This window comes from Westerdykella ornata (genome assembly GCF_010094085.1).
Source record: "Westerdykella ornata strain CBS 379.55 unplaced genomic scaffold EI97scaffold_7, whole genome shotgun sequence".
NCBI classification, from domain to species: domain Eukaryota; kingdom Fungi; phylum Ascomycota; class Dothideomycetes; order Pleosporales; family Sporormiaceae; genus Westerdykella; species Westerdykella ornata.
Window position 1 is genome coordinate 235493 of NW_022986857.1, and position 21699 is coordinate 257191.

Genomic DNA, 21699 nt, shown 5'->3' on the forward strand with positions numbered 1-21699 from the left:
GCCCTTCTCCGTGGCCATGTGTCTCTAATCCGGCTCTCATGTCTCCTCCTGGGCAGGTGAATCCGTTGCCGGCGATGTTATACAGGTGTAATCCGTCTCCACATGCCCGTGCGTCATCGTCGAGTTCTGCTAGGGAGTCGTCCCAACGTTGGTCAGATGCCTCGCAGCATCGAAAGTCGTCTGCTTCGTTCCCGATGAGGTGCGTATGAGAGTATTGTTCGTGATGTGAAGAGGTGAGGTGGAGGAGGTTGAAAGAAGTCGCGCCTTCCGTGATCGGAGCTGGGCATCGCGTAGTCATGTGCTTGGGACGCGACTCGCCATAGACCATTCCTCGTATGGAAATTGAATGCGAAGAGCTTTGACTTGGCTCAATACTGGGGTGAATGCTCGTCGCAGTGCCTACCTAGCTTCGGTGTCGTGGGAGATATACTTAGGAGAGTATTTTTTGAAACAGCTTTGGAATATGAAGGAGCGGATGTGAACAGTGAGTTGCAGAACCATCATCTCTTCAGCAGGATTACATTGCGTTTTTCGGTTGATGCCAGCTGTAAACGAACACTGAAGTCGAAGAGAAGTTTTACGGGTTAGCCTAGATGCAGTCATTGTTGTATTGACGGAGTCGAATCATTGGACGCAGTAAGACCTCTAGGGACTTGAATGGTTACATATCAATGCATGTGATTCGCGTAAGTACATAGTAGTGGTAGGGAAGATGAGATGGTGCTAATTCTAAACTAGTTACAATGAAACTCTCTCTCTCGTGGATGCAGTCAGGTGCAAAGATGAAGGATCCAACGATCGTCCCTTTACACTGCGCAGCATGGCACTTCTGGGATGTCAAAGGTGAATAGAATACGGCAATAAGAGTATGCGCCCAATACTGCCGCCTAAAGCAAAATCCCAGTGTGCCGTTTCCGGCAGGGTGCTGGCAGGTTCAAATTCGCTCTCCTTACTGGTTTGATGTTACTGCAAGGACCGCGGCCTTGAATTCTCTAAGCCCTTTCAATTCCTCCTGAAGTTTCTGGTTCTCCGTTTCAGCAATCTTTTTCTCTTCCAGCATCTTCGCTGTCTCTCCTTCCAGAGCACGGAGTCTCTGCAGCTCCAATTCCGCAACTTGCTTCTCCTCGTCTAGCTTTGCTACCTGCGTCCGCAGTTTCTCGATTTCACCGTTGGATTCCTTGAGAACCAGATCACGGCGTACCTTGAGGTCGTAGAGTCTAAATTCTGTATCGATTCTGTCGCTTCGCTCTTTGTTCTTTTCCTTTTCGAGGTCGTTGATGAGAGTGCAGTACCTCTGCGTGTCATTCGCCATTTCCTTAGACTTCTCTTCCGCTTTAGCTTTTCCGGTGACAGCAGTTGCACAAGCTACCTCCAATTCATGAATTTTGCTATGGAGACTCTCGGTTTCCGTCTTCACTTTTTTGCATGCTTCCTCTCTGAGGGCATCCACGAATTGGCGAAGATAGTGCAACTGCGATTCGTTAGCAATTGCATATATACGCATGGATGACACTTACGCTGTGGCCGCCTTCCATTGTTATTGTTCCATCATGAATAATATCCTCCATCGTTTCTCGCGACCTCTTCTTTGATGAGGGAGAGGGCGAAGCGGGTGGGGCTTGTGCGATGGTGCTCTGGTCCTGGACACCGGCAGGAGGGTTTTGGCTTGACGGAGTCGTATTCTGTTCAGACGCAGTCCCAATCTCTCCCTCGGAGCTTGTGTTGACGTCTTTTGCGATATCAATTGACGTTGAAGGAGTCCGGGTCTTCGATACTTTGTCTGCTGCAGGTGTTACGACAGAGTGCTCAGGTGCTCCAGCCAGAAGCGTTCGATCAGTGCCCGGATGCGCAGATCCAGTGGTATCTGTCTCCTGAAGGGGTGCCGTGGTATGGGCCGATGAGGTTTGGTCCACCATGTTGTTTGCTTGCATCGTGATATCAGAACGATAAGCAGGTTGGTGTGTATGTCGCGCAATGCCCGCAATTGAATCGCAGCATTTCTTGAATTTCCCGATACCATGGCCTTTGAACTCAGGAAAGCTTCCCAAGTGCCCTTTTTCTAAGTAATAGAAGAGGATCATGAACCTTATCCGGTCGAAGTATGCGGGCATGATTTCGGCACGCGACCAGACGTTCGCAAAATGATCCGAGAATACCACGGCTTCCGGATTAACTGTCTCTCCCCACCCCAGGACGTAAGTAACGCCATTGTAATTCGGCGAAGATGTTTGCTGCTTTTTGCGACTCCGATGAACATAGGCATAGACGTCACTCTCGTAGCTGTACGACTCGCCAACGCGAAGTCTGGTTGGCAGGTAGTCTTTCAGTGCCTTGGGGGGTGGCGCAGGAGAGAAATCGAGGCGGTCTGCAGGAGCAACGTAGCGGAAATCGTCACGGAGTTGGACATCCTCTTTGACAGCGCGCATCAAGGTCTCGTAGGTGACGTTATTGGCAGTTTTCGTCGCGGAGGAGGTGGGGTTATTTTGTGCGGTCTCGGTGCTAGGCGCCATCTAGAAGAGATATAATGTGAGGACGGGCTGCTAGTTGGTTGATGGTCACTCACTTGGACAAGGATGGACAAGTAGTGGCAAGCCAGAGCTGCTGGAAAATCGTACCACGTAAAGTTGGGTCTGAAAATGGTGTCGAGTGGGATGTAAGAGTAGAGGTTGCGGAGAGATCGTAGGTGTAGCTTTAAGAGATCGCGGAAGTGCGATAAACGGGTTGCTTTGGCACACTCTCACGTTCATGTGATTGATACGATTCCCTCCTCACCACATGGCAACTCTCTTACGTCCTCCAACTCGGTCAATTGCAGAGTAGGTGGCTGGGCAGTATCTCACCTTTACTTGCGTTGCCGGACCAGTTGGGTTAAAGGACACAGGATCACAGAGCGATGCACGACAGGACATATAGTTGAACGAGGAGTTCGACCCTAATTATTTAATGTACATCAAGTTCAGGACAGTCGCAACCCCTGAAGAAGGAAGGTGGAAACGAGGCCTGTCTCCTGTAATTGCCCCTTAGAAATCAAGGTCCTAATGGAGTCCTTTGGAGGGGACAGCTCTCGAAAATATGAAATATGATAATATACATAAAACCCTAAGTAGCTGTAGGTAAGACCTGACTCCTTGTTTCCAGCGGACACAAGCCGTCGCATGCGGACCCAACCAAATAAACTCCCTCATCTTGAAGGCGTCATATGATTGGTATGCACATAGGAAATATGCGGCCGCCCTTTGAACAACCTCAATACTTCAATACCAGATCAAAAACGTCACTCCGCAATGAGGTGATCCTAAGCTGGAGGCTCTCAACTTCTGCTTCTGCCTTTCTTTTGAGCTCAGCCGCCTCATTTACCTGCTTTTCCAATTGTGCTGCTCGGTTTCTGGCATCCTGCAACTCAGCCCTGCGTTGTGCGTTATCTTTCTTCTCAGTCTCACGCTCCTTTTTCAATGTTGCCAGGGCATCTTCCAATTCCTTAATGCGGTGGTGCAGCCTCTCGCTCTCTGCCTTCATCTTCCGGGATTCCTCCTCCTTTATGTTCTGGACGAACATTTGGAAATAGTATGACTAGTGCGGTTAGCTACGTATATGTATTTGTCAGAATTAGTATACGTACACCCTCCTCAGTAGCAACTTTCTTCGACGAATTTCCAGCGTCGTCCTCATCCTCCCTCTCCCTCTTCGCCGGTAGAGAGGCCGTGTTTCCTGACGGAGGAACGCCTTTGATACAATTGCCCCCTCCTTCAAGAACTGGCGTAGCACTTGACTCATGGACAAGAGGTCCGGTTCGAGCTGGTGATTGCATCATTTTGGTTCCTCCGGTCCCCCTTGGACCACTCGGCTCCGTAACCTCTTTCCTTCCGGGCTGGATATGTCCAACTTCTTTAGGTGTCACGCCGGTTGGTGTAGTGAGACCAGAATGAGAAGCTTTTTTGAATTCCGTTCCTAGAAATCCGTTTGATACACCTCTGTTTGTTCCCGTTGGAGATATTTTGGGCATTTGAGCAAGTTGGCTTCGTAAGGGTACGGTAGGTTCGTCACGAACTGGAACCGGACATCGACCCTGTGCAACTCGGCATGCTTTTTGTTGAACCTCTCGGCAAATTCCTTGGAACTGTGATAATTGCCCGAACCTCTTGAAAGCATGTATGTAGCCTTTCTCCAGATAGTAAAAGAGTACAAGGAATCGGAATTTCTCTTTTACCGTTGAAGCGTGGTACTCTATAGCATTAAAAGGATAAATGAACTGCGTGTGTTTGTAGAGACTAGGATTGTTAAAGGGACAGCCTTCTGTGCCGAGACCTATTTGCCATCTGTTCGGTTTGGGATCACTTCCGTAGTGGTAAACGTATGCAAAGACTGGCTTGCCCTTGGAGGACCCAACTTGGACTTTTCTAGGATGCAGCCGCTTTGGAGCTCCAGTAGGTACTTCGGTCGCACTGGGTACGAAAATCTGACTGCTAGCAGGAGGAAGCAGTCGAAAGTTGGTCTTCCAATCTTTGTTTGTCGTGCTTGCTACGGCGCCAATAATGAACTCGTATGTAAGTTCTCCCTCCTTAGACGTATCTGCCATTTTGGATTATGCTCCTGTTATTCTCCGGTGACGATTCGAGTCGTGTAGAATCGGTGTCTTTTCCTTGTGATGCGGTGTGGGATAGTTGGTTCAGAGCAGCGACGTGCTCCTTCCGTCGCAGTGCACGCAGGTGTACGTTTAAGTTTAAGGCGAAAGGATAAGAGGTAAATCGGAACCTGTTCCGTGAAGTCAAGGTGAGAGAATTAGAGAGTGTTCCAGAAACAGTCAGTCGAAGTCCTTAACCATCACGGCGCACACTTACAGGGGCATCCCGGCACGCTCACCGCTACCAGGTAACAGAGATTTACTCTCGCTATGCTGAGCAAGTGTCTCAATGCTTGAGAGTCCTCGCTGCTTCAGATATCAAGATCGGGTTGAGGCATGCGAATAGTTCAAGTGAACATCGGATTAAACAGGCAAAAGGTAGTGCCAGGACAAGTAAGTAAGGGAAGAGAAAGGGTTCTTGTGAACTATAAACATATTCCCCAATAAGCAAGAAAGTGGACACTAAGAAAGAGCTGACATATAGAAGGTGTGGCGCTGATCCACCCTTATGTTACTGCCACTAGAGGACTATGCTCAATAATAAGTGCCAGGAAATGTTATGGCGAGTGACGGCCACGCCTCACCGTGATCAAGTTCAGCAAATCAAATTCAGTGCACTGTCGCATAGTACATTTTGTCCATCCACCTTATGTCCTCCTCAGAACTTTGAACTGAACTTCAAGAATTCTGCTTTCAGCCCTTGGATCTTTTGCTGCAAGCTTTTGATCTCGACTTCCGCTTTTTCTTGCCCGCAGACTCGTCCTCTGCTAGCTTTCGCAGCCTTCCCATGTCTCCTTTCCCGGTCTCGAGCTCCTTCAAGGCTTTGCCATGTTCTAAGCGGACTGTTGTAAGCTGTTTCTCGTACTGTTGGGTGAGCTGTTGGGTGATCTGTTGTGTTTGTCTCTTGTGAGATTGGCGTTCTGCCTCCGGCTCCTTCTTAACTGTCGCGAGTGAGCTCTCCAATTCATTGATTTTCGACATCAAAGCCCGAGATTCCGCGGCCACTTTGTCCAGTTTCTCGGTTTGTATGATATCCACGGCTTTTCCGATATGATATGCCTAGCCACGTCAGCAAGCCTTCTCGACGGACAAGAAATACCTACGGCATCCTTAACGGCTGGTCTCTTCGCAGCATTACCTGCCTCATGCTCACTGTTTTCCATAGGCCTTTTGGTCGATCGTGGTGGAGATTCAATCTTTCGAGGAACTGGTGCATTTGCAGGTGGGGCGGGATGAGCTGGGTTCATCAACGGAGCCGAATGCTTTTCTGCAATCACAGCCTGTCCCTTGGTGGAGCAGAGGGCTCCACTGCTGACACTGACCAAGCCCGTGCTGTGAACTTCTTTCAAGGCAAGTTTTGTTGTCCGGATCGGTTGTCTCCCGGACTCAGTTGCAGCTCTCGCAATAGTATAGCATCCTGCGGTTAAGTTATTGAAGCCGCGACCGAAATCCCCAAATTCGTACAACTCGCCCTTTTCTAAGAAATAGAAAAGAACGAAGAAGCGGGCAATATCTTTAAATATTTCTGTCCGGTGTTTTCTGAGGATGTCGAACGGGTATATGAAGGTGACGTATTCCAGCCCGTTAGCAGGAATGTGGTGAGACTTTGGCCGTTCTCGCGCCAAAAGCTGACTTGATTTAGGTTGGGATATTTTTCCATCTTGCTCTTATGCACGTATGCCCAGACAGTCCCCTCCGATACGTGCATTTGATATCCTATGTAAATGACATATCTATATCTGCCCACGAAGAGCCTTTTTCCCAGAGGCTGCGTGTACTTCGGTGAGGGCTCCAACTTCGGTAGCTCCTGAAACTTGAGCTGGTCTGCAGTGGGCAGATATTGGAAATTCGTCCAGATTGTCTCACTATCGGTTATCGCTTTTGTAATGGATGTATAGGTATGGCGCTTTGCTACAGCAGCACTGTCCGTTTCAGGTTCCATTTTGGATATCCACTTCACCTAAGAATGCAGATCCTGTCAGCTTTTTATCCAGATTTTTCCAGACTGTCCTTGCCTGAGGTCGAAATTCTTCCCGAGATCGAGGACAGGCGAGTCAGTGGCTCAGATGATCCGTTTGAGGTTTTGAGGATGGGCAATGGAGAGCGAAATGGAATCACTGTACGCGAGTGAGGCCGCAGCAAGAGAAGACTGAAGCGAGGGAAGAGCGAGTGTTGCCGAAAGAAATGACATCTGAAATCCAACAACCGTGCTTTCCGGGTTACTTGCATTCCCCTGCCTTCACCGCTTGGTGCTTTGCTCTGATTTTACTTACGCTAGCCTTAGATAAACAAGTACCTCCCATGTTAATTGCAACTCTCCTTTACCTTCACCGATACACTGAGGGTTGCTACTACATGCACATTGACCTCTCTCACCTACAACACCATGGATCAAGCTGGATATGTCTTAAGCCACCGTAAATAACCATGTCGATCTACATAAACGTCGTCCAGTTTGCGTCGACCTTTCCCATCGGGATTCCTATCTTGCGTATGAGGGTCTTTCTTCGATGGGCCCTGTTGTCTTTCGCACTTCTCGCACAGCCTATGAACATGTTTATCCTTAGTCCCCACATTCTTACAGGTCTGTCGGATGGCTGTGTCCTGTGCATATTTACAATAGGTATAGCGGTGGCTGTGCCAGTAAGCATGTCCACAGGCATGTAATGCGTCCCAACGTGTGCACATTTTGGTTGTAGATGAAGGAAGAATGTGTAGCGTTCTTCTGCGCAGTGTATAATGGGGTCATGTGCAACGGTCGTATGCGCAAGAGGGATGAGTTTGAGTTGTATAGCTAGTGGTCCGGACGAGAAGATTGAATAAGCTTATAGAGTTTTTGCTTCTCTTGTGCATATTAGCCTGGATTTTGAAGGTAAAATATGACAACGGCGAGTGCTAACTACCCTACGGAACGGCGTTTTATATTCGATGCCAACAGGAGCCACAATTATGACTATCCCGACCTGACTCAATGAGATCGCTGGATCTGTGGGAATTTGATGAATGTGTCGGATTCAGCAGTTGGACTGAGTTTTTGAAGTTGCAGAATAAGTAGCCGATATCCCAAGCACTGTTTCGTTAGCGCGCGATCCAAACATATACCAACGTTGTCATGCACGCCAGTCAGAATACGGTCTCTCTCTTGATATCAAGTAGTGATGAAGGGTTGCACAGTAATAGGGAAGGAATCGCAATGCGGATGATGCGGCGCACAGCCGGGCGTAGCCGCATTGGTAGGTCGCAAATACGGGATAGCCGATTCGGTCAGCCAGAGATATTGAGACGGATTGGTAGAAAATCTTGTTGACCTGCGCGGTGGCTGATGCCGCTTATACGATTGATTAGCAACTGGGTATCACAGGTTCGAGGGGTTTCCTACCGGAGAATGGAAGGACAGTAGGCAAGGCACGCCCGACTCTTGATTGTGGAAAACGACTGCTCGCACCTTATTTCAGTGAATCATATTGCATCTAGTCCGATATATCTTGCAGGTTCTGTCCAGTGACCAGCGGGTACTCGCAATGAGTGTGATAGATGCGTTAAACTTGCACCGCCAGGGAGCTTCTTCTGCACACCCGCACCATACCAGCGATCAGTTCTCGTATACATCCTGTCACGGTGCCAAACCTGTGTAAGGAGTCAGCGATTCGCAATATCCAAGCACTTCCCAGTGCCTACAGACTCAGCTACCGGTGAGTCAAAGTCGGGTAGACTGTGTGTCTTGCCTCAAACGATTTCCTCTCCGTCGCGTATCTCTACAACTCCTTCTCAGCGTGAGGCGTTTCGAATGATGCACACGGTCGAAGAGACTGTCACTCTGTTCTCCTTTCAATTGTGCGAACTCCAGCGAGTCAACTGTTCTCGCGGGATGGGAAAACCTTGCAGGTCGTTGGCTTTACCTGCGTATTGCAATGACTTTGCCGACTCTCAATGGTTGATTGAAAGGAGTTCTCGTTGCTTGAGCGTACGGGAATTGGAGCTTGTTTGCATGGTTCTGTGGTCAAACGGTATTCGTTTCACGCAGGACATACTCGACAACAGAGACAAAAAGATGTGAGGAAAGACCAAGCAGCGTTTCACTTGCTAGGGATACGTCTGCGAACCAATTCAAGTCAGTGTCAGGACTGCGCTGGCGTCCGCTGTGATCGAACGAGACGGAGAGAACTGGATCACAGTTCTCTCCACCATGGCGCCATCTACTCAGACATTCTCGCAAAGGTGCTAGAGATCATCTCACGGGGACGGCATCCTCCTGAATCTCCGTATACGAACTCTACCCTCCACCGTCAACCCGCGGAACATTGTCGAAGCCCGAATACCGGGGTGCGCAACGCAATTCTGCTCATTCTCATCACCAATTCTTTTCTCCCACCGGTACTCCGGTCTTACGTACCCTCCGTTCCCCCATCTCATTACCCTCACCACCTGCCAAGGGGAGAAGCCCACGTGACAAGCAATTCACCCACCACCCTACCTCACCGGCAAAATCTCGGTACCAAACAACCCTACCGCAAACGCTGCCCCCCAAAACACGCCAAAACCGCAGCCACCCCCGGACCCGCTAGAAAAGTCCCATCCCGCCCGCGGCCCACCACCACCCATGACCCAGCATCACGCCTCCACCTCAAAAAGCCGCCTCCAAATTAAATCTCAAGTTCCACCGGGACAAGCCCTGCCCAGCGATGCCAAATGTACCGCCAAGTGTGATGCCAAATCCGGGGTACAGGCGGCTGTTTTCATGTGCCCCATCTACGAGATGCATGGTTATTGGTCCTCTCCGCATACCCCGGATACAAGCAGGGCACGTTGTGCATTGTTTTCTCCGGGACTGCGGGCTCGTATAGGTGGCGTGGTGGGTTTTATTTGGACCGCGGCGCATCGTGAGGTTGAAAGATTGGTCCTTGGGGGAGCATGTTGGGCGCTGATGCGTGGGTTCCCTGGTTGTTTGGATACTTGCGACGGTGATTGGTAAACAGCGTGAGAGGATAGATGAGCAGATATGGGAATTTCCTGGGCAGCGGCATCCGGTGACGACGCCAGTCCTGGTTCCTACAAGCGTGGCCATCGCAAACCCGGTTACACTACAAGTATAGCCTAGGGGGATCGTGGCTACAAGTATGCACTAGTAAACGGGAGAGCACCGAGGCCGTTTCTTGTTCTGAAAGTCTAGAGCAAAACCTGGTCGGCGTCTTGTCAGAATCCGGGGTAAACTTCTTAGCGACTTCGTCGGATGTTGAAGTCGGGAGTGGCAGAACAACCCTAGGGTACAATTCTTGCATCGTGACGGTGGCAATAATGGCATAAGGATAATCTATTCAATGCTCGCTTACAAGTCGTGGTAGGGCGAGAACGAAAAGGTCTGGATAATCAGTCCCCAGGGAAGACGTGGGTGCGTGTCCATGCGTGGGCGAGGCTGTAACCGCTAGTTGTTTCTGGAAGATGAAAGGATTGGTGGGAGACGTGCCCAATGTTTGAAACTTCAGCTGGAGGTGGATCTGCTTGTTTCTAGAATCATGAACCAGAGATCCTCCAAACGAAGACTTCCTTCTATCCGTTCAGCAACCGTGACCGTCCTGACAAGGAGGTGATGGTCACGTTCAATTCCATAGGTTAATGATCCCATTTTAGAAAGCTTGAGCGTAACCTACCAAGCCAAAACCGATCCTCCACGATCTGATCTAAAGCTTAATCGACCGCCAAGCGAGCCTTTAACCGATGGTAAAATCGACTTCCAGATGCACAGTAGCGTCAACGGGAGCCAAAAGTCGGGGTAGTGTGGTGATGGTGTGGCATTCGGCGGACAGAGCCTGTCGAAGGCCCAGCGCAGTCTCCACCATGGTATATTGAAGCAGTCTATGTTAATCACTACACGGGCTTGTGCGCGACTACCTGTTTCATGCTTTTTCACCAATAGCTTCTATCATTTTCATGCAATTGTCCCAATCCGGCAATTCACCGTCCTAATATTCTCCAAAACCCGCCTTTGATTCGTCCGCTCGAGATGTTCCTGATTCCCTTAGGACGTAGACAGCCAAGCGCTAGCTATTAAGTCGCCTCATCGACAGGCTTGTGCTCACCTTAACGCCTCCCTTAATCCTACATTCTGGGTTACTGCACCGACGGGATGCTCAACCGTGGGTATGCCATAAGCCTGGACATCACCATGGCTACCCAAACCCAAGAACCCGTCAAGATATAAAAGCACGTCTTCTCGCTACCGAACTGATCATCATCATCGATCGACCACTCCCTCATCGAGCATCCCTTCGTTGTATCTTCCACACGTCCATCCCTTCCCAGGTCTGCAGTACCACCACCTCCCAACCGTCAAAATGGTCAACTTCAACACTCTCTTCGTCGCGGCCTCCGCTGTCGCCGGTGCCTTCGCTGCTCCCACCACCACCGACCTCGCCAAGCGCGATGAGCACACCCTCGCCGTCCGTGCCGGAACCCCCAGCTCCACTGGCTGGCACAACGGCTTCTACTACTCCTGGTGGACCGACGGTGGCTCCCAAGTGACCTACACCAACGGACCCGGCGGCCAGTACAGCATCCAGTGGGGCTCTGGCGGCAACTTCGTCGGTGGTAAGGGATGGAACCCCGGAAGCGCCCGGTAAGTACAAGTACTCTTCTTCTCAATGCGCAAGAGTGAAAACAAGGAGAACCAAATGCTGACAAATTCTTCTACAGCACCATCAACTACTCGGGCCAGTACAACCCCAACGGCAACTCGTACCTGGCCGTCTACGGCTGGACCACCAACCCCTTGGTCGAGTACTACGTCGTCGAGAACTTCGGCACGTACAACCCCTCGACGGGTGCCCAGAACAAGGGCAGCCTCAACGTCGACGGCGGCAACTATCAGCTCCTCCAGAGCACCCGCTACAATGCCCCCTCCATCGAGGGCACCCGGACCTTCAACCAGTACTGGTCCGTCCGCCAGAACAAGCGCACCGGTGGCTCCGTCAACATGGGCGCTCACTTCAACGCTTGGGCCCAGGCTGGCATGCGCCTTGGTACCCACAACTACCAGATCGTCGCTACCGAGGGTTACTTCAGCTCCGGCAGCGCCACCATCACCGTCTACGGCCCGTAGATGGGTAACGAGAAAGGCGGTGATGATGGGGAGAGGGATATTGAGTGAGAGCTGGGGGTCGGAACTGTGACTTGTTGGGGAGACTTCGCTTCTTGCACATATCTTTTACACTTCTTCTTTGTTCGCTTGTTGCACATGACGTAGGACAGTTAAATGTAAATATTTGAACTGTGAAAAACTGTCTTATAGTCAACGTTTGATATACTGCCCTGTTCGTGAGGAAGAGTTTTACTGGAGCGTGTCGCTTCTTGGAAGTTTCCCTTTCAAACATCGAAGGTGTGACATGAGCCTCTACTTCGACGATAAGCGCTCGAGATGGACACAAACCCCTATTTCCTGCATCAGTCCCTCGTACACGCTATCCCCGTTGGAAAACTCTGCGTTGTCATACATACCTACTTTCGTTAAAGCATGTACTTGCAACACAAGCATCACTCCACGCACCATCGATGTACACAACCCATCACTCAAAAAGTGAATATGATTCCATTGCCCCGTGCACTGGCAACAAAGCCATTTCCGGTGTTCTAATATGTGAGACGGTGCCAGAAAAACAAAGCAAAAAATTCGGTACCGTCTCGCTGCCATCATATGTACAGCCACGCCGGTCTCCTTCTCCCCATGGGGCCCACCTCGAGCACGGCTCGCGTGTGAAAAAACCATCCGCCGAAACCGTCCACCGTCCATCGCAAGTCTACTCCTTCTTAACATCATCCGGATCAGGCAGAATACCCTCCTTCTCCAGCCGTCGACGAGCTTCCTCAAGAGCCCACGTTTGTATACTATCAAGCCATTAGTCTCTTCCCCACTCTGCTACCCTTCCCCTCCCCTCCCACGAAATCCGACATACCTCGTATCAGGCTTAAAAGCATACGCAATCGTCGCCAGTCCCAGACTACCGAAAAAGCCAAAATACCAAATCAATTCCCAATCTTCGCGCTCCTTCTTCTTGCCCGGCGTGGGCTCCTCGCCCCACAGCCATCCGGTAGGGGGATCATAATGGTTTCCGTGGGCTCCGCCTCCATTTACGACGGCGGTCTGGGACAGCAGGCGGGCGGCGGCGCTGCTCCGGAAGGTGATGGGGTATAGAAGGGTGGGTCGCTGGAGGGCGAGGGCGGTCGCACGGCTGCGCAGTAGCGGTGACATGGCGGTCAATTGATGTGCGCGAGCTTGCGCAGGCGCAATAGGGAAGTGGCGGAGTTACGATAACGCACAGGGACGTGCGTGCGGCGTGGCGGGCGCTGGTGGTGCTGTTGAGTTGGAGATGGCGCGAGGTTGAGGTTGAGGTTGAGGTTGAGGTGAGTCCAAGGCTTGGCATACGTGGAGCTTGAAACGGCTTAGCGGCTGGGGCGCACGAATAGTAACGACAATACAGTAGATGATGGAACGAGGACAAGAGGCTGAGAAGTTGGGAATAATGCATGTTATACCCGCTACCGGAATACTTCGGTTGCTTTCAGCCTATGTGTCCCCAAGATATATACCTCCCCTGGGAATGTATATGACCATAATAGAAGAACCTGGACGCCATACCCGATGCCTGAGAATGGGTATCCAAAAGACGTATAGGCCGCTGATTCCCCTGAACAAAACCGCGCCTCTCTATGCAGGGACGGGAACTCTTTCTTGCTCGGCGGCTTCCTCGTCTTCATCGACCTCCTGGTGAAATGACAACCGTGACATATCTTGCGAAGCGCCTTCGATGGTCTGTTCCATATCCTCGTGCCTCGCCGCCGCATTCTCCTGAGCCTTCTCCTTCACTTCCTTCTCATACTGCTCAAGCTCGGCTAACTTTGCAGCGGTCTCGGCAGCCTCAGCCTGTTCCCTTTTCTCCCTCTCGGCAGCCTCTTCCCGCTCTTTCCTCTCCCTCTCGGCCTTCTCCTCCTGCTCGCGCTTCTCCCTCTCTGCGGTCTCCAGGGCTTCCAGCTCGTCATCGATCTCTCCCTCGTCCAGAGGCGCACCAGTCTCGTTGATGATGGCAGAAATCTCATCTGTTGTAGCCATCTCCTCGTTCAATGTGTCCACAACAGCCGCCACGCCCTCTGCGCCTCCGACCTTCAAGTTGAGAGCCTTGAGAGCAACGGCACCTTGTTTCATTGCCTCAACAACCTCAACGTGGTCTGCCGCATGCTGCAGTTGAGAGTAAACGGCTTCGAGCTGCAGCGCGACGTCTGTGCGCTGCTGCAACGCTGCCTCCGCCAGCTTCTTCGACCGAAGTGCCACCTTCGCTTTCACCAATTGGTTGGTCTTTACAGCCTCTCGTACTGTTGCGTCGGCCTCTTCTACTCTTTGTTGCAACGGCTGTAACTGGGCGTTGATCTTGTGGAGTGTGTCTCGAAGTTTTGCGATTGCTTCATCTTCCTGGGCGATCGGTGTCGGGAGCGCCTCGGTGCTTGCCTTGAACTTGATCGTCGTGCCGTCGTATGCTATTGCTTGTTTGTCCCGAGCCAGAAACACCAATATCACATCCAAATCCTGGTCGCTTAACATCGCGCCATACCTGCCATCCAAAGCATCCGCAAACCGCCTGTGAAAGTCCGCCCGTGACATAATTCGATCGACGGCAAATGTATGCGACTTCATGCGGGTTATGATCTCTGTAGCGGCAACTTCTACATTGCTCAAGACCACAAACTCTCCTATGCCGAGCTTGTCTCCCAAACCCGGTTGTCCGAGTACGCCAATATGTCGGAGGCCCCACTTGACCACCGCCAGCGGAGATGGCACCCAGGAGTGCTTATATATACTCGTTGTAGCGTGTAGAAACTCGTGCAAAGGAAGGAATTCTTTCTTCGAGACGGCATCCTGGAAGACAGCAGATAAACACGTCGGCCTGCCGTACGTTGGGTGCTGCAACGCCCTCAGAAGCTCTTCCCCCGTCCTAATCTTCATCGAATGATGTATTCCTCCCGGAGCAGGAATGACTCCATGCCTCGCCGCATCCGCCAGCGCCTTCTTCCAGGCCGAAATATTCGCGTGGTACCCATCGGGATTCGTATTCAACTGCGTACGAAAGTCGGCGTACAACGAGGCCAAACGGTTCCTGCTCTTGAAAGCTTCTTCATGCTGCAGGATGAACTGGAGCAACTCGCTCATCGTGGGTGTCCGTGTGGGGCCAGCGAAAGGCCTGTTGGAGTCGGAGGAGGGAGGGCGGAACAATCGCTTCGTCATGCGCAATGACGGGGTTTCGTAAACACTGGCCCGGGAGGCAGGAGACGAGCCGGGGTCCTCGTTAGGCTCGACGCTAGGCCACTTTCGCTTTACCATCAGACAGGGGGTTGATGAATGTTTAATGGTGAATGACAGGAGTTTGCACAAGAGGCTCTGTAGTTGGTGATCTGCGGAGAATTCCGCATAGTATATATGAGGAGCGGCAGTTGAACACCTTCGTTCCCCCGCAGCATTCAGAAACACGTCTGCCTGTTGTGTTAGTCTTTCACTAGCGGGTCGAACTCGGACCGGAGCAATGATGCCAGCTGACATTGAAAGTTTCACAACAAAAGTCTCCAGCATGTTCCAAGCATAGTAAGCTTCATTTCCCATGTCTATCTGCGAACGACCTTGATCCCGCTGTCTTTCTGTTTACTTTCCATGAACTTGCGCATCTCTTCGAGATCTTCCATATCTTCGTCATCTCCCGCCGCTTCTGGTCTTGTCTGTTCAGACCGCGGATCCTCCGGTTGCTTCGAAGGTCTCTCAACCAGGTTTGAGACATTGGCAGCACTGGGAACCGGTTGCGCAGCCGGCGAAATTCCCGCCTCCTTCTCCCACTCCTTCCTTTCCTCCTCATCCATCTCTTCTCTCCGATCCAACCACCGCTCTTGCACATCTCTTGCATCCATGGTCACAGCATCCGATCTCATGGCCATTTGCCACACAGTGTCGTTCGCTCCTTCGATCCCTCCAAAAGCATATCCTCCTGCACGATCTATGGCACGCAATAACGTCAACATGCTCTTCTTGTCCTCCACGGCCAATGTCTCAAAGCCGACGAGTGCGAAGTCTTCCACCAGCTCCACAATAGCTTGATTGAGTGCCGCATATTTGGACGTCGGCTGATCCGCGTCCATGTCATCGTCCTCTTCCCTCGACGTCTTCGTCGTGCGCGGACCTGGTATGCCGGACGTTTGCTCCTTATTCAGATAAGGTAACAGGTAATTCAAATCCTGTACCTCTGTATAGAAATCCAGGTTGAAGGGCAGGTCTGGGAAGTTCTTCAGATTGTCAATCTTTGTAAGGACGTTCAGATGCGGAAGGTCCATCTGCAGCATACTGCGCAATGCTAGCAGTAGTGATGATACGTATAATGAAGGCCTTGATATTACGATCGAGTCGGTCAGGTGTACGACCACTAACTGTTGAATCGTTAGAGACCTCATAGAGGAAGGTGAGGGGTGGAGAGTACTCTATACCCGAGTTTTTGGAGGCGGAAGAATATATTGCGTAGGGAGGAGTGGTGTGTGAACAGTTCTACTTGTCCAGGGCAGTCAAAGAGAATATAATCATCTGATTTCCGTGTCAGCTATGTCCATCGTTGACATGGCCGAGTGTGAATTGCGGACCTCCGAGCGCCTTCAATCCCTCCTCTAGCCACTCGAAGTTATGTTCGAGCTCCTCCAAGGCGTAAAGCACACCTCCATTCGGGCCCAGGTCCTCCTGCTCCATTATTTCGTCTATTGTCACCAGATCTCTGACATCAAGGGCGCATGGATATGAAGTACGGTCGTTTGCGGGATCGAGATTCACTACAGAGCACTTGCGCTCGATGGCCGTCATGAACTGGTGCATTCCGTCGCAGTATGTCGACTTTCCAGAGCCAGGCGGCCCTATCACCAATTGTGCGAAAGGCATGCTGTGCTAATGCTGAGATGTTAGTCGCGGAGCAAGGCGAGGAACAAGGGAGCTTGCACTTTGAGAAGAGGGGCACGGAACAACCTTTCGCCGAACTGTTTGTTTTAGTGGAAGCTGTTCGAGGACCAACCCACCCCACGCGCACCTCTCCACTTTCACCTACACCCCGTCGCAGCCCAGAGGGGTCCGAATTCCTCATTATGAGTTCCCAATTTGAGCTCGCGCAGAACCCGACCGACGTAATCTCCGCCGTAACCTTCTCCCCCTACACACCCACACGCCTGCTCGTCTCCTCCTGGGACAAGAATGTCTACCTATACGACACGCAAGATGGACCTGGCGGTAAAATGATTCAGAAGTACGAACACCCGGCTCCGGTTCTGGACGTATGTTTCGGCCGGGACGACAACGAAGCCTTCTCGTGCGGTCTGGATTGGGAAGTCAGGAGGATAAACCTCCAAAGCGGAGAGCAGACGATTCTGTCGACACATGATCAGGGTGTGAGAAGTGTGATTTATGCGCCGAAGCACAGGCTGCTGGTGTCCGGATCGTGGGATTCTACGCTACACCTGCACAATGTTGATCAGCCGGGAGAGTTCTCGACGGTGCAGCTCGAATCGAAGCCGTTCTCGCTATCCGTTAGTCCCACGAAGCTGGTTGTCGCTATGGCGAATCGCGGCGTGAATATCTACGAGTTGGATGCGCTGGCGAGTGCCACTGGCAAGGGTGGAGTGGTCAATGTGGAGCCCTGGCAAAGAAGAGAAAGCTCTATGAAGTATATGACGCGCGCTGTTGCATGCATGCCGAATGATGCGGGATATGCGAGTTCGTCAATTGAGGGACGTGTGGCTGTGGAATGGTTCGATCCGAGCGAGGAGTCGCAGAAGCGGAAGTACGCGTTCAAGTGCCATCGTCAAGCCGTGGATGGCCAGGATGTTGTGTATCCGGTGCATGCGCTTGCTTTCCATCCTGTGCATGGCACGTTTGCATCTGGAGGTGGCGATGGTGTTGTTGCGTTGTGGGATGGTATTAACAAGAGAAGGATACGGCAGTATCAGCGCTTCCCTTCTTCGGTGTCATCGCTTGCATTCAGTGGGGATGGGAAATATCTGGCAGTTGGTGTGAGTCCCGGGTTTGAGGATGGCCAGGACGATATCCCAGAAGGAGCCATCAAAGTCTTCATAAGAGAACTCGCTGATGGCGAGGCCCAAGGAAAGAAAAAGTGAGGATATGTCATGCGTGAGGACGGCTTACGGTGTTGGGCGCAAAGGGAGGTACTGCAAAGTCTAGGTAGACGGGTCTTTTAAAGCCTGCGGTTCGTGTACAGGTCAAGATTTATTTTGCGACATTAAATCATCTAACTGGTTTTGGTATAGGGAAATGCTACTGCTTATGGAGCGTAGTATCTGTATTTGAGTCTTATACTGTATCTACCGAAAGGCTGACGATCAGCTTGGGATTTTCAAACTGCTTGCTATTCGAACGCACAAGTGAGACGTCATTGTTGATCCCGCATAGTCACTCTGGCACTCCTTATCCTTCCCTCGAGCAGTTCGGCCTCCACCTTCAAATCCACTAACTCTTCCCATATATCTTCGTTATTCCGCCGCACTGTCTCCTTACCGTCCCCAGTACCAGCAAACCTGTCAACATAGCGATCGAGATTTCTCTCAATCTCCTTCCAAGCCGCCTCCCACAGAATCCTTCGCTCCCAGTCCTTCAAGAGTGATTTCCTCTCGTCCGTTCCTTTTCTGTTATCCGCACTGCTCGAGTTTGAAAATGCACGCGAAGAGCTGGGCGGTAGTGAGCGTCGTCTGGAGACAGTACCGGAGAAAAGATCGAAACGACGAGGGCCAAAAGTGGGAGACAGGGGCGATAGCCGATCAACGTGTTCAGCAGACGCATACCCGACTCCCGTACTGCCGGTGTATCTATCGTGTGGCAAAGTGATAGCTGGAGACGGTGGCGACATGGTGGAAACGGACGGAGGCGGCGTAAACGGAGGAGTTCCGGCTTCGTAATTAGGGAAATTGATTTCGATCTTCGAGTGGCGGAGTGAGCTTGATTCGGCTTGGTTTGCTTCCGTCCAAAGGTTTTCGATCTCTGCGCGTTTCTTCGCGAGGGCGGTGAGGAGCACATTGCGGTTGATACCGTTGAGCCAGTCTCTGGATGCGGATTGTGCGCCGGATTGGGGAAGGTTGTACAGATATTGATGGATGATGCCCCATTGCGCGTCGAGGATGTGGAAGGGCGATGCCGGATCCGGTGTATGCACAGGCTGAGGTGAGTGGGATGTCATGTTGTGGGACATGTATATGATTCTTCGACGGTCCAAACAACGATGATTTAAAGATCCGAACTGTATCGCGGGGTATCGTTTCTTTATGGGGTTCCACTGGAGTTGTGGGGTAATCCGGAGCGGGTGCCCTTTGTTGGAGCACAAAGGTGGCGATGAAGCTGCAATGCTTCCTCCCAAGCTCCACCAAGGGCAATTGAGAGCTAGCTCCCACAATCTAGGTGTAAGTCAAATCGAGAGTCGACCTGCAGACTCAATCGCTCTCGCTCTCTTCGGCTTCTTCCTCTTCATCACCGAGGAGCACCTCATTTTCCCTTCTCTTTGCGACAGTCTTTACTACATCTCTGAGGATCTGGTCATCGCCGGGCCTACTGTCCCCCGTCTTGGCCCTTAGAACTAGCTCTTTAGCTCGCCTGATAACGTCCTCTTCCGCTTTTCTAATCGTGCCTGAGACACGGACTACCTTGATGACGACTGGGACGTCGATGGGCTTCGGCAACCTGGTCATGAAGGTGAGTGCAGCCCAGACCATCTCGAAATGTTTTTGTGGACAGCGGATGATTGAGGTTGAAGTTGCGGTAGAGTGATAGTTCACTGGGCTGCGTTAGCATCAACATCTATATGTGCATCCGACCCTTAATGCTTTCGTGGTTCGACTCACCCTTCAAGCTCGTCGACACCATGCCCAGTCCATAGTCTCCAAATAGCTCTGTCACGCCATTCCGGATTGCAGTGATCAGTCTTCCTTCGTGAAAGTCATCCGGCGTGGGTTGGTGGAATTCCAGGGCTCCGGGTAGGTCCTTGTTGTTGGATTGACCATTCCCATGTGGGTAGAGGTAGTTTACAACGAGATATCGGTTTTTGATTCGAACCATGATGTAAACCGCAGGAGGGAAGCTGTCTTTTTAGGAGTCTGTAGCGCAGGATTGCAAGACACCCTGGAGTAGAGCCTAGCGGTTCAATATTATTTCAACCTGGAAAGTTCTCCTGTAGTAGTGATTGGGGCAGTCCACGAGCTCGATTGCTTTCCGACTTTATAGGGAAACATCAACTGAGCGCCTATCATAGACTCAGCAACATATATGCACCCATATTGCTTGTGGACTCTGAAGTTCCTGTCGGCAGCTGCACAAGCACGGCCCAAAAACAACGCTAAACCGCTCTTGGCAAAACATCGTTTGGCTTGGCGCTGCTCGGTGACGTGCATTGTTCCTGTCCGAGTCAACCTCCTCTGCTCCTTATTATCTACCATCCTCAACACGACGTCTATATCCGCCAACATTCTCCGAATCGCTAACGTCCCCGCCAACCCTTTTTGCTGAACTACTGCTCTTTACCGGAAGACTCTCCCATCGCGCTCACGTCCAGGCTTAACCTACCCATCTTCGAGCTCCGGTCCCACCATCACACCCACGACACCAACCAACACAATGGCGTCCTCATCCAGCTCCACGTCGCTGCTATAGTACGTCCCTTCGCACACTCCCTGCTCCGTGCGGCCCCATCTGCCCTCCCACCTACTAACCCACCCCAGCGCATGCATATCGCACAACACGACCATCCTGACCGAACACACCACGTCCGCCTCGTCCGCAACCTCGAGCCTCCCCGCCCTCATCCTCCCCAAAATCACGCACGCAACCCCGCAAAAACTCACCTACACGCACTCCAACTTCTACATCCACTACATGGCGTGCGCGCCCTCGGAATTCGGCCCCTCGGCCCCCTCCGCGGGGGGCCTGACCTTCCTCGCCATCGCCGACACGAGTCTCGGCCGACGCATCCCCTTCGGCTTCCTCGTGACCCTCCAGAAGAAATTCTTCGACACGTACCCCCCCGAATCGACGGACTTCGCGTCGCTGCCGGCGTACGGCTGCGCGAGCTTCAACGCCACGCTGCGGCAGTTGATGCAGCACCAGGGCGGGACGCAGGCCGGGCAGAACGACGCGCTGCACGCGGCGCAGGCGGAGATTGACAATGTAAGGGAGATTATGACGGAGAATATCGAGCGCGTGCTGGAGCGCGGGGAGCGCATCGATTTGCTCGTCGACAAGACGGATCGGTTGGGTTCGAATGCGAGGGATTTCCGCGTCAGGAGTCGGGGGCTCAGGAGGCGGATGTGGTGGAAGAATGTCAAGTTGATGGTGCTGTTGGTGCTGGTGTGCGTGTTTTTGGTGTACCTCTTTGTCGGGTTCGGGTGTGGGTTGCCGGCTTGGGGACGGTGTTTGAGACATTGAGGTGATGGTGGTGGTGGTAATGTCGGTGTGGTGTGGAGGGGTGTAATGGGCATGGACCACCGGGAAGAATTGGCGTATGGGTGTTCTGTTTGAGACGGCACAAGCTTGGGAGTAATAGGGGTTTTTATACGGAGTTGGATACCTCTTGCATTTCCTTTTCCCTCCTTTCCAAACGGTTCCTATTCACTGGTCCGCACTGCAAATGCCAATGCCAATGCCAAGGAAAGCGAATTACTTTCTACTTTCTGTCCAAGAAGAAGACTGCGAGCAAACGCATCTTTCTTGCCGATCGTGGAACTTAGGATGTAGTGGTCAAATACCCTTCTCTGAATGACAATCAGCAAACCAATTCATATATATATTAATCGTAAATTAGAACGCCCTCCCAATGCAATGGCAAGCACAGCATATATACCCCCAGTGCCAGTGCTAGTGCTTCGTTACCCTAGGGTGCAAAACATGTCCGTGGCCCATACCTACAACCCAACACCAACAACCCTTTCTGAACCCTATCCATGCTCTGAATCAGTAAAAATGCCGCCCAAAATCAAACACCCAAACCCAAAAAAGACCCTTCCATGCCCAACCGTCGCCAGAA

At 51.7% G+C, this 21699-nt stretch overlaps 11 protein-coding genes across 11 annotated transcripts; 3 read left to right on the plus strand and 8 right to left on the minus strand.

Annotated features, from left to right (window-relative positions):
• Positions 1-949: 949 nt before the first annotated feature.
• On the minus strand, positions 950-2510 carry EI97DRAFT_457404 (uncharacterized protein; the record flags this gene model as incomplete). Its single annotated transcript, XM_033800812.1, has 2 exons — positions 950-1471; positions 1518-2510. The coding sequence occupies 2 exons, from the start codon at positions 2508-2510 to the stop codon at positions 950-952; spliced, it is 1515 nt and encodes a 504-aa protein (XP_033654918.1).
• A 736-nt stretch (positions 2511-3246) lies between these two features.
• On the minus strand, positions 3247-3811 carry EI97DRAFT_457405 (uncharacterized protein; the record flags this gene model as incomplete). Its single annotated transcript, XM_033800813.1, has 2 exons — positions 3247-3570; positions 3620-3811. 2 exons carry the CDS (start codon positions 3809-3811, stop codon positions 3247-3249), a joined length of 516 nt encoding a protein of 171 aa, XP_033654919.1.
• Positions 3812-5314: 1503 nt separating this feature from the next.
• Positions 5315-6563, minus strand: EI97DRAFT_441444 (uncharacterized protein; the record flags this gene model as incomplete). The annotated part of the gene is made up of 3 exons (XM_033799699.1): positions 5315-5680; positions 5725-6146; positions 6176-6563. 3 exons carry the CDS (start codon positions 6561-6563, stop codon positions 5315-5317), a joined length of 1176 nt encoding a protein of 391 aa, XP_033654920.1.
• A 4143-nt stretch (positions 6564-10706) lies between these two features.
• Positions 10707-11717, plus strand: EI97DRAFT_466253 (endo-1,4-beta-xylanase I precursor; the record flags this gene model as incomplete). Its single annotated transcript, XM_033801525.1, has 2 exons — positions 10707-11234; positions 11312-11717. The coding sequence occupies exons 1-2, from the start codon at positions 10954-10956 to the stop codon at positions 11715-11717; spliced, it is 687 nt and encodes a 228-aa protein (XP_033654921.1). The 5' UTR covers positions 10707-10953.
• A 474-nt stretch (positions 11718-12191) lies between these two features.
• Positions 12192-12964, minus strand: EI97DRAFT_432258 (uncharacterized protein). Its single transcript, XM_033798131.1, has 2 exons — positions 12568-12964; positions 12192-12499 (listed from the first exon to the last, which is right to left on the minus strand). Exons 1-2 carry the CDS (start codon positions 12861-12863, stop codon positions 12412-12414), a joined length of 384 nt encoding a protein of 127 aa, XP_033654922.1. The 5' UTR covers positions 12864-12964; the 3' UTR covers positions 12192-12411.
• A 160-nt stretch (positions 12965-13124) lies between these two features.
• Positions 13125-14863, minus strand: EI97DRAFT_432259 (uncharacterized protein). Its single transcript, XM_033798132.1, has one exon. The coding sequence runs from the start codon at positions 14811-14813 to the stop codon at positions 13320-13322; it is 1494 nt and encodes a 497-aa protein (XP_033654923.1). The 5' UTR covers positions 14814-14863; the 3' UTR covers positions 13125-13319.
• A 399-nt stretch (positions 14864-15262) lies between these two features.
• Positions 15263-16568, minus strand: EI97DRAFT_375309 (uncharacterized protein; the record flags this gene model as incomplete). Its single annotated transcript, XM_033795499.1, has 3 exons — positions 15263-16072; positions 16123-16223; positions 16280-16568. The coding sequence occupies 3 exons, from the start codon at positions 16566-16568 to the stop codon at positions 15263-15265; spliced, it is 1200 nt and encodes a 399-aa protein (XP_033654924.1).
• Positions 16569-16768: 200 nt separating this feature from the next.
• On the plus strand, positions 16769-17794 carry EI97DRAFT_449525 (mitotic checkpoint protein-like protein BUB3; the record flags this gene model as incomplete). The annotated part of the gene is made up of 1 exon (XM_033800223.1): positions 16769-17794. The coding sequence occupies one exon, from the start codon at positions 16769-16771 to the stop codon at positions 17792-17794; it is 1026 nt and encodes a 341-aa protein (XP_033654925.1).
• Positions 17795-17930: 136 nt separating this feature from the next.
• On the minus strand, positions 17931-18998 carry EI97DRAFT_289738 (uncharacterized protein). The gene has a single exon (XM_033794437.1). The coding sequence runs from the start codon at positions 18877-18879 to the stop codon at positions 18067-18069; it is 813 nt and encodes a 270-aa protein (XP_033654926.1). The 5' UTR covers positions 18880-18998; the 3' UTR covers positions 17931-18066.
• Positions 18999-19117: 119 nt separating this feature from the next.
• EI97DRAFT_374847 (uncharacterized protein) lies at positions 19118-19739 on the minus strand (the record flags this gene model as incomplete). Its single annotated transcript, XM_033795474.1, has 2 exons — positions 19118-19458; positions 19526-19739. 2 exons carry the CDS (start codon positions 19737-19739, stop codon positions 19118-19120), a joined length of 555 nt encoding a protein of 184 aa, XP_033654927.1.
• A 367-nt stretch (positions 19740-20106) lies between these two features.
• Positions 20107-21493, plus strand: EI97DRAFT_466259 (vesicle-associated membrane protein-like protein). Its single transcript, XM_033801526.1, has 2 exons — positions 20107-20329; positions 20399-21493. The coding sequence occupies exons 1-2, from the start codon at positions 20295-20297 to the stop codon at positions 21099-21101; spliced, it is 738 nt and encodes a 245-aa protein (XP_033654928.1). The 5' UTR covers positions 20107-20294; the 3' UTR covers positions 21102-21493.
• Positions 21494-21699: the final 206 nt, after the last annotated feature.

Excerpts from the sequence above, each read along its gene's own strand:
- EI97DRAFT_432258 (XM_033798131.1), bottom strand. The coding sequence starts at position 12,863 with ATGTCACCGCTACTGCGCAGCCGTGCGACCGCCCTCGCCCTCCAGCGA. Across the intron at positions 12,500-12,567 it reads GCTTTTAAGCCTGATACGAG|TATACAAACGTGGGCTCTTG; the intron begins GTATGTCGGATT and ends ATGGCTTGATAG.
- EI97DRAFT_432259 (XM_033798132.1), bottom strand. The coding sequence starts at position 14,813 with ATGAGCGAGTTGCTCCAGTTCATCCTGCAGCATGAAGAAGCTTTCAAG.
- EI97DRAFT_289738 (XM_033794437.1), bottom strand. The coding sequence starts at position 18,879 with ATGTCCCACAACATGACATCCCACTCACCTCAGCCTGTGCATACACCG.
- EI97DRAFT_466259 (XM_033801526.1), top strand. The coding sequence starts at position 20,295 with ATGGCGTCCTCATCCAGCTCCACGTCGCTGCTATA. Across the intron at positions 20,330-20,398 it reads AGCTCCACGTCGCTGCTATA|CGCATGCATATCGCACAACA; the intron begins GTACGTCCCTTC and ends AACCCACCCCAG.